This window comes from Phyllostomus discolor, chromosome 4 (assembly GCF_004126475.2).
Source record: "Phyllostomus discolor isolate MPI-MPIP mPhyDis1 chromosome 4, mPhyDis1.pri.v3, whole genome shotgun sequence".
NCBI lineage: Eukaryota > Metazoa > Chordata > Mammalia > Chiroptera > Phyllostomidae > Phyllostomus > Phyllostomus discolor.
In genome coordinates this window covers 165330389-165348505 of record NC_040906.2, presented here as the reverse complement: position 1 = coordinate 165348505, position 18117 = coordinate 165330389, and the positions used below count along the sequence as shown (strand labels likewise).

General features: G+C 43.2%; 1 protein-coding gene across 1 annotated transcript in view; it reads left to right on the top strand.

The window, feature by feature from the left end:
• Positions 1-12727, top strand: part of PDSS2 (decaprenyl diphosphate synthase subunit 2) — a 243231-nt gene extending 230504 nt beyond the window's left edge. The window contains exon 8 of the mRNA XM_028510041.2: positions 12460-12727. Within this exon, the coding sequence (XP_028365842.1) occupies positions 12460-12618 (159 nt within the window). The 3' untranslated portion in view covers positions 12619-12727. The remainder of the gene's footprint in view (positions 1-12459) is intronic.
• Positions 12728-18117: the final 5390 nt, after the last annotated feature.

Sequence of the window (18117 nt, the reverse complement as noted above, 5' to 3'; positions counted from 1 at the left end):
TTATTTCTTTCCCTCTTTCTCCCTTCCTTCCCCTCTCTTTAAAAAACAAATCTTACCAAAAAAAAAAAAAAGATTTCTGTTTTCAAAGTGTACTCTGACTTGAATTGAAATTTTTGCAGATTATGACCTGAGCAACTGGGAAGTGAAAAATGTGTTGTAGTGAAATAATCAGAATTTAATTCTAGTCTCCTAAAGAATTGCTTGCTTCTACGGCAATAGGCAGAAATGCACAGTTAGAAAATGTAAATTTTTTTACACCGTGAAGTTTTGTGCCAGGCCTCAAGGACTGGCTGAGGTACTGGGGGACAGCCGAGGGAGACGGAAACCCAGCACACTGGGCGCCTGCCCCCGCTATCTGCTGGCCTCAGCACAGCGCAGTGATGCGTGTGGGAAGAATCTGCGAGAGCTGCCATCTGAGAGTTTGAAATCCCCCACTCCTTGTTTCCTTAAAAATCAGATAAGACCAGTTATTTTCCTTTTGGCAACCCCGTTTCAGACAAGTGTTTCTCCTTGCAGCAATAATGAATGGAGTTTGCTTAGTCTGTTTTTCAAAACATTTAATTTACTAAAGTCGGTTTTTGCAACTACTGCTCTGGTTCCAGATCTCCTTCAATATATAATTATTAATGATGGAAAAATGATCAGTGATCAATTTCTGTCCATAATAAAGCTTAGAAGCTTTTGTAAATTTCGTGAGTAAAGTAATATTCTAAGGTTTAAAAAAATTTAATCACACTTGCCATCGTTAATGTCTTTAACCAGAATGTGCCTTATTATGAGTCCTCAAGTCATTCTGCAGAACAGTTGCCCTCTGGACATTTATTCACTCCCCATGATCGAGCTAGTTTTCCTCCACCTTGAGGCTGCTAGTATATTATTTTGCATCGGTCCTTGGTGACTATCATCTTGCTTTGATGATCTAGTCTTCTAATTTCCTAATGTTATTTCAAAATTAGATTTTTACTCTCAGAGGTGTTAGCAATCCCACACACCTCAATGACATAGACAGATTTGATGATCTTAATCTCTGTTCCCTTGTGCATCATGAATAAAATTATTAAATGATATCAATAATAAGCCTCTGTATGACATCATAAACTATGCCTCCCTCTCAGCTGTTAGCCCAATAATATGGATACTATTTTAATTCAATCCTCTATGCAGTTGTCTTTTTTATTTTTCTTCAGATCATATATTCCTTCTCTGTTGATCTTTGGTTTCTAATTTTATATATATAATGTGAAATTACTTAGTTCATAACAACAATATTTAGTGGGACAATCTCTCCTATTCTTAAATCAACCATTTTGAATTCCTGGCCCCTAAACAATTACATATTTACATAATAACTAACATCCGGAATCTAAAGCAGGCTTAGATAGTCGATGACCAGTTAGTTCTTGGTTGTAAGCCTAGAATCCTGTCTGGTTTTGCGCACTATTGTATATGCTCTGAGGGCCTGACACAGTGCCTGACACATATTAGGTACCAAATAAATATTTTTTAATTACTAATGAATGAATGAATGAATGACCCCAAGGTATGCCAAATGTTTGTGCCTATATTCTGTACGTTTAATTCATAAGGCATATTTGACACCACCTTTGCTCCTGTTATTTCCCCCCAAGTATATTTTTAATCAAATTGTTACATCCTCAGTGCCTTGCACTCCCTGGGTTGAAATAAAGATTCAACTGGAGTAACCTTTTGAATCTTAGTCTAGAAAGCTAACTGAAAATGCCCTCCAGGCTGGTTCCGTGGGTGAATGCTCTGCACTGTGGGAGAGCTGCATCCAATCATTGCTCCCAGTTTGTGGTATCGGGAGCCACCTGTGCACAGGCAGAGCCTATTGCCTTTATGTAAAGGATGGAGCCTTCTGTCCCCATAGAGGAGCCTGTTTAGTCCCCTGAAACAGTTCTAAGTAAGCTGAAGGGAATATTGTATTTTCCTGTCGTTTAAAAAAACAGAGAGAAATACAGGTTTTCCAAAGTTATGCACTTTTTAAAGATTTTATTTTTATTTATTTTTAGAAAGAGAGGAAGGGAGAAATAGAGAAAAACATCAATGTGTAAGAGAAACATCGATAGGCTGCCTCTCACATGCCCCCAACCTCAGACCTGGCCCACAACCCAAGCACGTGCCCTAACTGGGAATCAAACTGTCAACCTTTTGCTTTGCAGGACGACACCCAGCCCAGTGAGCCACACCAGTCAGGGTCCAAAGTTGTATGTTTTTGACAGAAAGGAAAGAGAGGCACATCTGTATAGACCCTGAATGTGGTTTTAGTACGTTAGAAGTCTTTATCGTTACCTAGATTGATGTTTCCAAAGTATGCATTAATCCTACACCTGACTTTGTACAGCATTAAGGATTTTGTTTTTTCACGGTGTTTGATCCATCACAATCCTGTAATCTGTTTAGATGGTACATTGGAAGCCAAGTTTTCTAAGCAGTGTCTGCAAGCACTGCTCAGCCTCCCCACCTATGGATGAATGGATTCCAGCCCTTTCACCCAGGTCCGTGACTTTCTGGCTTGACGAAAATCTTACCTATTAACCAGATCATGGTAAAGCCAAAGATGAATCTCTGCAGATTGAGTCCTACATAGCACAATGGTGCCACCTCTGGAAGGTCTCCCTGTTGTAGATCTCAGGAAACTGTGCTAACCTTTATCTGCCATCCATTCTGCCGAGATTCATGGGCACTCGTTAGGAAAGGTTGTGGGCCATTGTACATGTTCTGATGTCTCTGGGATGTATGCCATCATGCCATCACACACATGTTTTTCAGTGTGTGCTCTGTTCAAGACACGTGCTTAAATCAGATGTTTCTATCAAATTCTATCTCTGAAGTCCTTCATTTGATGGAGAAGAGATCAAATTACCTAAGGTGTTCACACAGTTACTATCATCAGAGTCATAATTCTGCCCAGGTCAGCTGACTCCACAGTGCATTACCACCGTGCTGCTTCTCAAGGTGATTTAGACACACTACAGAAAGAAGTAAGGGGCAATTTGCAGGCTCCAGCTCTCAGACATCCGGAAAAAGTTATGCATTACTCTATAATCTAACCTAGTTCTAGTCTCAGAAATAGTAATTGTTTAGTAAAAGACTCTGAGGATTTATGTTTGCTGAACCAGTGCAATAATTATTATAATATTTTTTTAAAACTGGTGAGCATTCTTTAGTCTTCCAAGAAAATTATTTAGGTATAACCATTTAAAACAAGTTCTATCAAATAAAATCCTGTCCTGGGTAATAATTAATGAATTAAATAAAATGAGTTCTTACCATTCTTTTGAGGGAGGCAAGGACTGTGTTTACAAAAATACCTTCCATAGCAGCACTGTGGGAAGACCTCCTGTGTCTGGAGGCAGGGCTGAGCCTGCAGATGTGACTGGGCCACGGGCCACAGCGAGCCCCCTCTTCACCCCACACGTTGTTTCCCGAGTTCCCCCAGAGTCTGAAGCAACCTGGAAGATGTGACTGAGATATACATTCCTTTCTTTACCATTACTCCTGCCGAATGTTTTTCTGTGGTTTGAGGTGCCTTCTGGCAGCCAAGTCATAAATGTACGTTAAGGTCATTTTGTGTCAGGATCCACACCGGGATGTTAGGAATCTTGGGTCATGTGGAGGGAAGTGGCTGTGGACATGGTTTTGAGGGAAGTGATCCCCAGGTATCAGCATCAAAATACTAGTGCAAATGAAAATTGAGACATGAGAAGTATTCAAGAAATGTATAAATAAGACACAGACTAAAATAAAATAATAGAAACCCAAATTCACTCTTACCATAATTTACATATTCCTCAGTAGCCCCCAGGACTGTTGGATACCCGCACGATGTGAGTGCTCCCATCCAGTGGTGTTCCCCTGGCTAAGTAACTGGCATGGACTTCGTCATGAGGTTACAGCGCTTACTGGTTACCGACGCAGTCCCAAAAGAGCTACAGCCAATGGGCTCCTAGCTGCTCTGTGCAGCCTGTAACATGTTTTGCTTTTGAGTTTCTGTTACAGAGTTTACAAAAAAGCTTCACAGCCCCAGTTTTGCCTTTTGAATTTCAATATGTAGAATTGGAATATGATACCAAAATTAAAAACTAACTTTGAATCAGAATGTGGATAAAGCGGTGATTATTTATAAATTGTTAAATTTTCCTTTGGAAAACATGAGGCACTGATTGCTTTTCAAGCCTCAAATTTAATATAATTCATATTGTGTTTTTGCATGCAAATTAATGTGATTGAGAAAAGAACTAAGAATTTTCTTCTTTCTGTCTCGACTTTTTGCCAAAGTAAGATATTTAGTTAAGATCAGTAGAATAGAATTTTTTCCTATAGATTCTTGCAAATAATTTATTGCTTTAAGTAAAAAGAAATGCTTTTTATGTTGTTCGAAGTACACTTCACATGTTATTGTATTAGAGAAGGGTTTTAATGGCAGCTCTTCCATTTGGACCATCCTGCCAAGTTGACACGACCTTTCGGTTGAAGTGCTGTCAGCCCAAATCTTGGAGCTGGATGCGGCTTTGCAGGCAGTGCTGGTCCACCTCGCACACCTGCTAAGAGTTTCCCTCCGACTCTTGGCTTGGTCATCCCGTCGCTAAGGACTTTGATTAATAGGGAGTTCACAACTTGTCAGAAATAATTATGCTGTTGTTAGACAACTGTAGGCATTTGAAAGATGTTTCTTGTTGGTAACTGAAATCTGCTTCCCAGAACTTCACCTCGTCACTCTTCATTCTGTCCCCTGAAGCGTGTAGAACTAGGACTGCTTCTTCTTCCATTTAATTGCTGTAGATTTTTGAAGATAGCTTTCATAATTTCCCTTAATTCTTTCCTCCAGGCAAACATTTCCTTAGATGACATGTTGCCAAATACTTCTTCACCCTAACACTGGGCCCAGTCCATCGTGAATGCCCCTCTCACCCATGGCAGTGGTGCCCAGGACTGAATATACTTTTCTAAACATTAGTTGGCCATCAAAGAGTGTGATGTGACCGCTCCTGCCTGTGTTTGAGAGGTGTGCATCTGTTGATGCTGCCAAAGTTTGTGTTTGCTTTTTAAAAATCTACCTTATAGCCCTGGCTGGTACAGCTCAGTGGACCGAGTGCCAGCCTATGAACCAAAGGGTCACGAGTTTGATTCCCAGTCAGGACACATGCCTGGGTTGCAGGCCAGGTCCCAGTAGGGGGGTCGTGCAAGAGGCTAACACACATTGATGTTTCTCTCCCTCTCTTTCTCCTTCCCTTCCCCCCTCTCTAAAAATGAATGAAATCTTTAAAAAAATAAAATAAACCTACATTCTAGCCTTGACTTATATAAGGAATGGGGTGATCCAAGATCCTCAGCATTGTTTAAGAGTCACTGTCATGCTGCAGCTTACACTTTTGCAATTGACTTTTGAAACCTAAATGCACAAGTGTAAGCATATCCTTGTTACATTTTATTGGGCTAGTATCGATCTATTGTTCAGCGTATCAAAATCATTAAAATTTTGATGCTATCCATGTATTAGCTCTTGGCTGTATGACATCTGAAAATTAAAATTTAATATGCATTTCTTCTCTATCTTCTTCCAAGCAATGCATAGAACTGTGGTAAGGGAAAGAAACCAGTCCTGTAGCAGAACACTAGAGATTGCTTTTCTGCTCAGGATAAACCCATTACTAACCATTTTCCTGTTGTTTTACATATTCAAACCCATAATACCAAACTCTAATCCAAGCCCCATTTCTCTGTCTTAACCACCGAGGACTGAGTTTCCAAAATCTGAATATACTCTATCTTTACTATTTCTTAAGGTAACAGTGAAGTAGTCATACCAAAAAAAAAAAAAGGTTTTTTTTAACATTTTACTTTTATTTATTTTTAGAGGGAGGAGAAGGGAGGGAGAAAGAGAGGAAGAGAAAAACATCAATCCATTGCCTCTCACATGTGCCCCAACCAGGGATCTGGCCTGCAACCCAGGCATGTGCCTTGTCTGGGAATCAAACCAGCAGCCTTTCTTTTGTGGATGACACTCAACCAACTGAGCCACGCCAGTGAGGACAAGAGTGTTTTGTTGTGGCTTGCTGGTTCATTGTGACCTGTACTGGGACTGTGATCACCACTGCCTTTTTTCTAGAACCCACAAACTATCTATTTAATATCCTTTTCTGGAAGTTTACTGTAACTGTTCATAAATTCACTGGCCTGAGTTCCAGAATGCACTTTTGTCCTCATCTTTTCTTCTGTCCTATGTTGAAAGACATTAGTCGTTTTAATCTCACCATCTCTGAGACTTCTCAGTCTTTCAGTTAGGTGGGGAGGACGTTTATGTGCATCCTAAGCATGCGAGAGTGCACAGAGGTGGGCAGGTGGCTCTGTGAAGGTGCCCTAGACTAGAAACCAGGTCTCCAGAGTGCGGAGGAAGACAGGGGGCGGGGCAGTGCCAGAAAATGAAAGCCCTGCAGGAACAGCAGATAAAATGAGAAGGCTGCTGGTGGGGTGGAGGGGCCCTCAGTTCCTTGTCCTAAAGATATTGTGTTTGCAACGGGGGGGGGTGGGGGGGGGGGGGGACGGTGAGTGGTTTGGAAAACTGAAGGACACCAGAAGGCAAAAGAGAGTCAGGATGGTAGCTGTGTCCAAGGCCTCCCTGACCACTTGCAATGGGCTGTGTGAGTGCAGACTTCATCCTTGCCTCTCATTGTGGAACTTACTTAGTCATTACAATTTTAACTCATTCTTTAGCTGTTCTGTTTCTTCTTTGTCTATTACTAATATATCTTTTATAAATATTTGAGCTTACTTGTTTTTATTTGAAACACAGCCTTTACATTTCAAAGCCCCTTATTTTTCTTTCCCCATTAACCTGTCAGTCTTTTACACATTCTGGCAAGGTTCTTTGTTTCTGAACATTTTTCTACAGAAAATGGAAATTTAAAAACATCGGTGACACCTTGGCCAGTGTGGCTTGGTTGGAGTGTTGTCCCATAACTGAAAGGTTCCAGGTTCAGTTCCCAGTCAGAGCACATACATAGGTTGTGGGTTCGATCCCGGTCGGTGTGCATACAGAAGGCTATCAACTGATGCTTCTCTCTTGCATCGATGTTTCTCTCTCTCTCATCTTCTCTCCCTTCTTCTCTAAAAGCAATGAAATAATGTCCTCAGGTGAAAACAAAAACAATCTGTGACAAGTGTCCTGGTGATAATAGACCCATGAGTGGATTTTTTTGTGTGTTCCAGACAACTTTTACCATCCTGGTTTTCTCTAAGCACCCTGTCCAGTCGGAGAAAAGAAAACTTGGAGTTATCTTCCAGTCTTCCGCAGTGCTGTTGGGTAGAAGAGCTCTGGGTGTGCAAAAATGAAACCCAGGCTGTTTCATAAATTCCCTGGGCAGTCTTGTCCACATCACTTAGCCTCTGTCATCCCAGCGTCTTCTGTCAAATGCAGTGAGAAGAGAAGATTGTGCTTGGGGTTTCTTCTAGGTCTCAGAGTCTTTCTGTGGTTTCATTGTCAAGAAGTTACCTCTGCCTCCACCTCTCCTAAAGCTCCTCAGACCCCAGGGCAGGGGCCTGTACTTTTGAACTGGTTTTTAAAGACATACAGTCATTATCTGAAAAGGGTCTCATAAACCAACATTTATTGCTGAAAAGGTGTTTAGTAACACCTTTTAACAAATGTTAAGTAATAGTGCACTTAACTTTAAGTATTTTGCATCCTCTTCTGTCTGTGTTAATATCCTTAATTGGATCCTCTAGCAGGGGATTTGGATGTAATTTATTTCAGGTGATGCCACAATTATACAATTACTTAGTTGAATTAATTAGAGCTTTAATTATATTAGTGCCCTAAAGTGGTATATCAGGGAAATAAAACACAGACTAATAATTCACCTTTGGGATGGGTGTGTGTGTGTTATTTATTTTACAGCTAAAGTGTTTTTCAAGTCATAAGGGTTAGTGAGGGCACACTAGCTCTTGTAGCCACGTCCTTACACGGAAAGCTCTGTCTCTGTGTCAATTTGGGCTTTGCCCACTCAAAATGTATGTGAAGGCAAAAGTGGGAGGATTTGTTTTTTAATCGTGGTCTTTTCTTTGGCAGCTATTAGAATTGAGGTCATAGGTCCAGTCCCTCTGTGTTCTATTTAACTCTTCCTGGTCTGTAGCCCCATAGCAGCCCCTCTGACAGGTGGTCCTGGGAGGCACTGCTTTTGTCTGTATCTCCAGCCTTTACAATGTACCTGGGCCACACACGTGCCCAACAAATGCTTGTTGAGTTGAATTAGATCATTACAAAGACAACTGGTTGGAAGTACAGCTGATACAGTATAAACCTAACACGACTATTTTTAAAATATAGTGATTCAAAATACATGCCCCAGCTAGTGAGATACTCCCAAATCTGGCTAATCACTGGAATGACCTAAGAAGCAATTTGTTACAACCATCTCTAGGAATGGGGGCCAGGCATCTACATTTCCAAACTCCCCAAGTGAATCTTGTGATTAGCCAAGTTTGGGAACCCCAGCTTCATTGTGTTTGTGTCACATTGATATGCATAGGACAAGACTGTCTTGTCAGGATAGACCCATTGCCTATTCGAAGTTACAGTAAGAGATGAATCTCATTTATAGTCTATTAATTATACCTAAAGGATTTCCTTTGCACTAGTAGCTCATGTAGTTGGGAAAGTGCTCACAGATGGCTGTGATGAACAATCCCCTCTGTGAAGGGGTGGACTGCTGGTGAGTCATTACATGGGCATTTTACACATGGAAGCTACCGGGTCCCTTGGTATGCAAAGCCTGTGAGCCCACCTTTGCAGAGAGAGCAGACTTACCTATTAACTGCAAATAAAATAGTCATGGGGTGAGAGAAATAAATTCTTTGGGGATTTGAGTAACTTTCAGTGATGTCCTGCTGGGTGCTGTCTCATCATTACCCTTCACCGGGGTCTAAATACAGTGTAAGCTACCTTGCAGTCAGTATTAAGTTGAGTCTAGCTGAATAAAGTTTATAGAATACCAAACAAAATCAAATGATCAGAGAAACACAGAATGTAGAACATTGTGCAACACGGCCTGGTCCTTACAAAATAGCAGTGTCGTGGGGGAGAAAGATTAAAGTGTCACAGCAAACAAATGCAACGTGCAAACCAGGACTGATCATGGTTGGAACGAAAAAGGCTAAACAGGACATGTTGAAGTGGACCTGGGAGATGTGCACATGGGCCAGATATCATATAATATTAGGGAATTGTTGCGAACTTGCCTAGCGGTGTCGATGGGATGCTTTTATTTCAGGGGATGTTCTTATCTTCGGAGGGGCATGTCAAAACAAGGAGGAGCGTCCTGCGTTCTGTGCTGTGTCCAGGCCCTACCAGCTCAGAGCCTGTTGTTAAATATTCAAGAATTGTGTGGTCCCACAACCCTTGGTAGCTTGAAACTCAATGATGGGAGTGTTCATAACACAAAATTCTGCAGATGCTATAATCAGAGCTTTTTTCCTCCCCTGGAGGGCTAATTTCCCACCATGCCGCTGTCCCCAGCTTATTTTCCAGTAGTTCGGAAAACACGCACATGCACACACAAGCAGACAGAATAAAAATGGCAAATATTAAGCACAGTTGGACCGAGGAAGAAGATACTCATTGTTCTAGTTTAGGAGCCAGCAGACTTTTTCTATAAAAGCCCAAGTGTAAATATTTGAGGATTTGCAGCCATGCAGCCTCTGCAGCAGCTGCTCACTCTGCAGCTCTGCCATTGGAACACAAAAGCTGCCCAACAGGGTACGTCCCTACAGAACTTCATAAAAACGGGTGCCACATTTGGCCCCGGGGTCATAGTTTGCCAACTCCTGTGCTGGTCTTTCAACTATTATGTACTTTAAAAATGCATAATAATAATTTTTAATTTTTTAGATAAAGTTTAGATTTCTTAGCCTCATTTTCCCCCCCTCCTTCTTGACCACCCCCCGCCCCCCAGCGCCTCCTCCTGCAGCTCCGTCACGGCTGTCTTTATTCCCTGGACACTGCGGTCTACTCATCTTTGTGTCATTGCTTGAGCTCTTCTCTCTCCTTAAAATTCCCTTGGTAACACTTGCCCCCTGTTTATCAACATTCTTAAGACATGCCTCAAAACCTACTTACCCTGTAAGGCCTTTGTGACTCTCTTCTAATTAAACTTGATTCCTCATTTTTCTAATTACCCGTAGTCCTACATTTATACTTTGGTGTTGCTGCCTTTCACAATATACCCTTCATTAGTACCTGATCCATAAAGCAGAGAAGGATCATTGTACTCTTTACACATACTAGGTGCTCAACTAATATTTGCGAATTGAAATCTAGCCATACAGATATCCACATGCCTGCAGGTACAAACCTAGAAGTCTAGAATAATGTTTTTGGCCTGTCCAATTTAGATTTGGAGTAATTAAAGACAATGAAAATATGGGGCATGTTTTTTAAGCATTTTTAAGGCTGGTCTGATTCAAGTCCAGCTGTCTTTGAGGTTGTTGCACATCAAGCTAAAATACACTTGATTTTGGTGGGTGGAGGGGCTGTCTTGGCAGTGGCTAAGGGCTTGAGGAAGAGAAGAAGAGAGTTGCTCCGACAGCTGTAGTGTTTCAGCACCACCGAGCACTCTGCTGTCCACAGAGTCCTCCTGACAGCCCACAAGAGGCTGATAGTACTTCCATTTAGAGCACAGGGCAGTTTCATGGCTTCCCTAAGATTCCAAAGCTACAATGGGAGTTTGAATCTGACTGCCTCTGACTAGCCAGCTCCATTTTAGTGTTTTTATGAAGCATGATTGGCAAGAGACCAATGAACCCTACCTAGGCTGCAAGAGTCCCAAAGCCCACGTGCAGGGTGGAAGTGCCGGTGGAGGGCTGAGGGCCTGGTGGGCTACAGTGCTGAGTGCTGTTGGACAGTGCATTGGAAAACCTGGCTTCTGGTCTCAGCTCTGCCACTCGTCTGTGATCCTGGGTGAGCCACCAAGCTCCTCTGGACCTCTGATCTGTCATTCCTTCTAATTAGAGGAGCAAAACAGGTTATATCTTTTTTTTTAATATTTCATGGATTATACTGTAGCTTAAAGTCTAATGAACAGATAAATGGATGAATGAAGAATTCAAATCCAACACTGTATATATAATAACGCTATACTGCAGATACACAGAGGGGGCTACAGCCATGCCTAGGCAGGGTGGTGCCTAGCCCCTAAGGGCTGTAGTCCTAGCTGAGTGCATTGCACCCAGGGGGAATTAGGGGAGCCTGATGGCGGAGATAAAGGCGGTGTCGGAGAGACAAGCGCTGCAAGTCATTCCCCAAGTACGAGATGAAAAGGGAGACAGACGGAGTCCAGGGGCACAGAACTGGCAGTGGGGAGACTCCCTAGGAGGTGATTGCAAAAAATAACCCAGGTGAGGAATGAGGAGAGCCTGGGCTGTGGCGATGGCGTTGGAGGTAAATTTGAGAGCTTTAAAGGAGGTAGAATGGTTTCTTGCCTGTACTGCATGTCCTGGTCAGGTCGGAGAGGGCCCTCGGGGATCCTGGCTGAGGAGTGGCTCAGTGTGGCTGGTCGATGCGCCAGAAGGGAAGCTCTGCGTGTACTCGCATAGACAGTTATATGCTGTAGCCCAGAAGTGAAATCCATCATTCACATGGACAAGAACTTGTCACTTGGCCCCACCCAGCCTCTGGGGGCCAGAAAGTGCAGTCATGGGCAAACAACACTGGCACTGCCGTGGGGCCTGACCGCATCTGAGGGACAAAGGAAGACCCCCAGGCTCTGATGCTGGGAGCCCGGCAGACATGTGAGGTAGTCACTGAGGGGGAGGCATCAGGGCAGGGCGAGGTGGACCAAGCAAATGGTTACAGACCTTTTTCAGCCCTAAAGTGTAACCACTTTGTTGGCAAGAGTTTACCTTATTCTTTATGGAAGGTGTTGTAAATTCACTCTTCCCAAATAGTCTTTTAGTTTTAAAAATATAGTATTTTTTTTAAATGTAGTGTCTTCTTGAATTTTCTGATGGACTATTGTATCAACATACAATGTAGAAAAAAATCAGTTATTAACTAGGATGCTAATGAAGCCTTCCTCACTTAAGAATACCAGGCTGCTGACTTCAAAATGTCGGAGATGTAAATGCCCTCCACCTTCCTTACCACCATCCCCCCACCCCCAGGGGCACGTTTCAAGGTACCAGGTGGGGCGAGTAGGGGAGGAGGTGTAATTAAGCTGATTGGAGCTTGCTGTGCTCCTCGGAGCTCAGGCCCAGAGCAGCCATAGGGAATGAACGTTAGTGCCTCACGGCCACTGGGGGACAATGTCCTCCTTCCCTCAAAAGACCGTGGCAGAAATGTGGGATCCATGTTGGTTGTCCCCTTCTTTGTTTTTCAGCTCCCCTCCCCAATGTAACTGTGGTACCTTAAAAACTGACTTTTATTGTGCATTTGTTTCCTAACAGTTGCGAGAAACAATCAAAGCTGGCAAAGGTGTGACTTCAGCTATTGACCTGTGTCGTTACCATGGAAACAAGGCACTGAAGGCCCTGGAGAGCTTTCCTCCCTCGGAGGCCAGATCGGCTTTAGAAAACATTGTGTTTGCTGTGACCAGATTTTCATGACACCAAATTAAAAAGGCACTATTGTTCGTTAGCTGGAAAAAACTGAGGAATGAGGTGATCTGGAGAGCTTTTATAATGAGATATATAAATTTGTTAATGACTTTAAAAACGTACAGATTTTTTCCTTCCTTTTATCACATTGCTAAATGAATACTGCCTTCTTTTTGGAACTGCTACAAACAAAATAGAAGGAAAAAGGTCAAGCAGTTTTCACTTGTCACGCCAGAAGCGCACTTGAGGCTGCAGTAGCAGAAATAATTAATGAGATTCGCTCCTGTGACCTCAGCAAATGGACAGGAAATAAGTCCCTATTGATTGGACTGAGCCAGGGATGGCGCCAGGGCGGTGGCCTGTGGTTTTCCTTCTAGAGAGGACGGAGCAAGCTGGAAAGGCAGGTGTCAAGAGAAACGCCACGGATGCCAGCCAGGGAGCACTGTCAAATCAAAAACCAGTGGCCAATCTGTCACAATAGAGGGTAGTTCAGTGATTAAGAAAAAAACACGCTTTGTCTTCTTGCAACTGTGTCTCTATCTTTATAGACACGGCATGCATATACTTTGCGCTTCGTGGTTTTTGTAAGGTTTGGGGGGAGGGGGTTGCTGGAAGAAAATGCCAAATATTTGAATTAAGAGATTAAAATGTTATCAAACGTTAAATTGGTTGTTGTCTTAAAGACAAATTTTCTTTTCAAACATTTCAAAGGACAAAACTTGTTTTAAAAGCTGAACAAGATCATTTTTTCAAGTAAAATGCATTTATTTGTACGACTTCGGTGTAAAGAATACCTTTAATTTCTACAAGTTTCATGTTTATAGTTGTTGTCCTGGGGAATTCTTTGGCGATACTGTTTTTTAAACCTCAGAATATCAGTTTTTGGTCTCCGACCACAGGCACCAGCTACAAAAGGAGCACCGGCAGCCCCGCAGCCCGCAATCGGGCACCGTCCCCATGTGGTGCAGGGGGCCGGCTTCTGCGGTTTGCACGCCTGCAACCTGAGAGCTCCGTCGACAAGAAGGCTGAGTTTACATAAATGATCTAGATCAAGACTTAGCTACCTTTCTTCCTCAAGTGGTGTAATTACAGCCCTATCTGGAGACAGCGGACACAGCAAACAGATTTTATTACCTTGTTCACTCAAACACTAAGTGAAGTTATTTTAGTTAAATTCCTCCCCACCCCAAAAGTTACAAAACCATTTTATCAGGCCCAGCATGAGGCATGCAATGGAGAGAAATCTAAAGCTACAGAGACTGATGCATTGTATTATGAAATATTTTTAAATATACTCGAAATATTCTAATTGTACAGCGTATGCTACTACAATTTGAAGGCCTATAAATTTAGCTGAAGAGAACATTCTTCTGTTCGAAATGTCTTTCCGCACAGAAATTGGCTTAATTAGTAACTGTGGTTAGATCAGAGTAGGTTTTAATCATTAACTTCCACAAAGGAGGAGTCATTTCTCATGTGGTGTAGTTTTGTTAGCCAGTGGCCAGCAACCGCGGGACCCAAGGCCAGATCCCTGGGCTCTTCTGGTTCTGGGTCAGTAGCGGGTTTGCTGTGTTGCCTGAAGCAAGTTGCTTCCTTCTGACCCTCCATTTCCTCACCTGTGAAATAAGGTTAAATGACAGTGTGTGGAGCCCCTTCCAGCTTTGTCTTGTTTTCTAAAAGTTCACCGTTTCTGACTGTCTAGATAACAAAGATGCTGCTGCCTGAGACTCAAGGACAAGGAAGGTGACACCCAAAGAGAGGCTCTGAGGAACGCACAGAACTTAGTGACAGGTCTCTTGCTAAGCTGCCCCACACAGGTGACCTAAAGAACTCCCGGCTCACCTCTGTGTGACATGCAGCCCTGGACTCCTGTTTCTTTTCTTTTTTTACAACTCATCTGGCTTTCCTTTTTATCTTTATTGGGGGGGGGGGGGGTCCATTACTGTTTAGTCCCTTGTACCTCCCTTCTCCCTAAAATCACCACACAGTTGTCCATGTCCACAAGTCCTTTTCCTCCTGTTTCAACACGCACTTTGCGGCTTTCTTTGGGACCTTTCCTGCCGCCCTCACTGGCGAGTGACAGAGCTCTGCCCTTCCCACGGGGCACACCGCCTGTCTTTTCAGGTCTTACCTAGCAGCGTTCCCGCTCCCTCGGCACCTTGGCATGCACTTGTTAACCCTGACATCGGGTAGTCCACTCGGGCATGTCCATCCTTCCGGCGTCTCTGCGCCACACTGGAAGAAGCAGAGTTGTCTGGGCCACATGTTAAATACACTGCAACATGTAGTCTCAAAAAAAATCTCACAATGCTCTAAGTAAATTTACGATTTTGTGTTGGGCGGCAGTCAGCCATCCTGGGCTACTTTAGAGTCTAAAGTATTATATTAAATACTCATAGCCTTTCTCCTTGACCCTTCTTTAGGGATATTTATCTGTTAACTCATATTAAATTATTGTAATTTCAGGCAATCCCTAGGGAGAAATTGGGGGCACCAAGTCATGCTTAATCACACTTGCTGAGGCCCGCTGCCTGCGTACACCCAAGGAATTGGTAGTTACCGGCCTCAGAATGTCTCCTCCTTCACGCCCTGCCTGTCACTGTCCCCATGTCCTGTTTCTTACTGGAGGGAAGAGTTCCGTTACTAACAGTAGCGTGCCTCATTCCATCGGGTCCCCCCAAGCTTGCAAGTTGGCTTCTCCAAACCTCACTCAGCTCAGCTCCCTGAACTCTCCTGCACGTGACTCCCTGTCGGTTATGTATAATAAAGACTGTGTTAGCGAAGGGCCTTCACTGTTCCATCTTGTTTGAATCCCATAACCACTCTCTGGGGTAAATACTGTCAGCCCCCATTTACAGAGAGGACCACCTCTGACCCATTGGCTCACCCTCACGCCCCACCTCTCTCCGCCTGACAGTCTTTCCAGAGAGTACCCCTGTCTCTCCCTTCACTGCTCTTTCTAAATAAGTCTTTTTTCTCCTTTCCATAAATCTCGAGCCTGTGGTCTCCCAACTCCTTGAGTCCTCCGTGTTTCCTCTGCTGGCCCTGAGTGTGCTCGGTTCTCCCTGTCCCTAAAATAAAACTCCCCCCTTCCACCTCCTTCTACCTCCACTCTTTCTTCCCAGCTTCACCAGCGCTCCTTCTTACCTCTATGGACTCCTTAGTCCTAGCAATCGGTCCTTCACTCCAGGTCCCCACCATCTAAACCAGTGGCAACACTACATGCTCCAAGAATACTTGTTGGACAAATCAGGTGTCTCTCACTGCACAGCTCCTAGAGACACTGCGCAGATGAAGGCCCAACTGTGAAGTTCTCCCAAGACACAGCCCGGCAGGCCGACTCCCCACAGCATCTCCTGCAGCTGACCAAAACTCCCCGCTTGGCGCCTGCAGCCCACCGCAGCTCTGACGCTTCCCCTCTTCTCCGACTCCCCTTCCTTTGCCTCTGACACCTCTCCTTCCTGTTCCCACCCCTAGGGACAGCCTTTTCTCAACGTTTAAATTCCCTTTCCTTAGGAACTACAACAGTTCTCTGCCCCACTCAGTCCTCATACTTTAAATTCCCCAACTTAGAAAAAACATTTCTGGCATAAAAAACAATATCAATTAGATATTGATGAGATAGTGAGCTATTTGCCGTTCAGGGTTAGTTAATGTAGTTTGAAAGAAGACAAGGGTTATGTTTATCATTAAGCTGTTTTGTAAGTTTTACTTGATGATAACACTAAATTGTTTTCACAGTGTTCTTGCTCATATAATGTAGTTCTCTTAGTCACCTATAAAAATAAAGCACCAGTGACCTATTCACCTGGATCAGGTCTCATTCTCCAGGGTTCAAGACTTTATCCTTTTTCTTTTCTTCTTCCTGAATTTACTGGGGGTGACACTAGTTCACAAAGTTATACAGGTTTCAGGTGCACAGTTCCACAACACCTCATCTGTGCACCGTATTGTGTGCTCACCGTCCCAAGGCAAGTCTCCGTCCATCAGCGTTCATCCCCCCATACCCCCTCCTCCTCCCCTGGCCTTGGCAGTCACCAGCCACACTGCCGTCTGTGTCCAGGAGTTCCTCTCTTATTTCCTTTTTTGCTCAATCCCTCCACCACCTCCTACCCAGTCCCCCTCTTTTTTAATCTCATCTATGACAATGTTATTGCTACCCCCCCCACGTGGATGACACCTACATACTCGCGGTAAAAGACATTGAACTCCGTGACCAGAAAGTAATCTGAATAACCCATGATTACATGATCTCCTTTCAAAATCTGACAAGTTGCTACAGCATAGATCGCTTTGGACAAGTGGATTTGGAGAAATTGGGTTTAATCAACAAAATTGCAGCTAAAGGATACTTTTTTAAAAGAAAAGACTCTAGCTAATCAGCAGATCCATCACTAATAAAGAAAACCTCGCTTTTCAGAAAACCCTTTTTGATCTCCTTCCTAGAGTTCTTAGTTGCAAGAAGGTCCTTTTCTGCCTCTTCATTTGTCTCCCCCACTGAAACCCTGTTGTTAAGATTGCCTTTCTGACCAATGGAAGCCCCAGGGTTTATCTTTAGCCTCCGTAATGACTGCCTCTCAATCTAGAGAAGGCAAAGCACGAAAGGGCAGAGATGGATTGGGCTGGTTTTCTAATCCATTTAACTGCGGACAGGATTGTCATGCCATTATTATTGATAGTTTCCATTATTGTTAATCATGTTTTAGTAATAATAAAGTTATTTACACTTTCTTTAAAAACACAAAGCAATCTAACAAGATAATCGTTTACCTGTGTCTCTTTTCCTACTTTCAGTCCTGATCCTGTCTCAAATTAATTGTTTTATTCTTTCAGGATGGGTCCTGCCTTTCCATTAAGGAGATAACATATTTCTGAAGGTGACTGAGAAAGAGGTGTCACCCAGGGAGAGTCCAGAGGGGTCAGAACTGGTAGTGGGACCCACCCCTCCCTTTAGCTCACCCCACCTGCCCTTGGAGTTCTGATATGTTAGGTGTTACGCTGTTGGTGAAGGGTGTCCTACCTAAGTATCTATTTCTTCCACAGAAAGAGAAAGTTTCTCTCTCTCTCTCTCTCTCTGAGACACTGACTCCATCTTCACAGAAGAAGACATTAGCTTTCTCTCTACTCAGTCTGCTGGCCTCTAAGACTAAACAGTGTGCCCGTCACTATTTGTCCCATGAGCACATGAGTGGGCTCACCACTGCAAGGGCTGTTGGACTTGCTTATGCTTCACTTTTTAAACATATTGAAGTCAATAACCACTTTAAAGAAATTTTGCAAAATAGAAAAACAGCGGTCATTGACAATCTTACTGCTAGCATAATCAGTATCAGCATTTCATTTGTAATTCTTCTAGGCTTTTCTGCCATGCACCATTTTTACATGGTTGTAATTATAGTATAAATTCAACTTTGGGTCCTGCTGCTTTCCCATAACACATCATAAACATTTTCCACGGTGCTATAGTCTTCACAACCATTATTAATAAGTAGCTTAAATTCTAAGCAA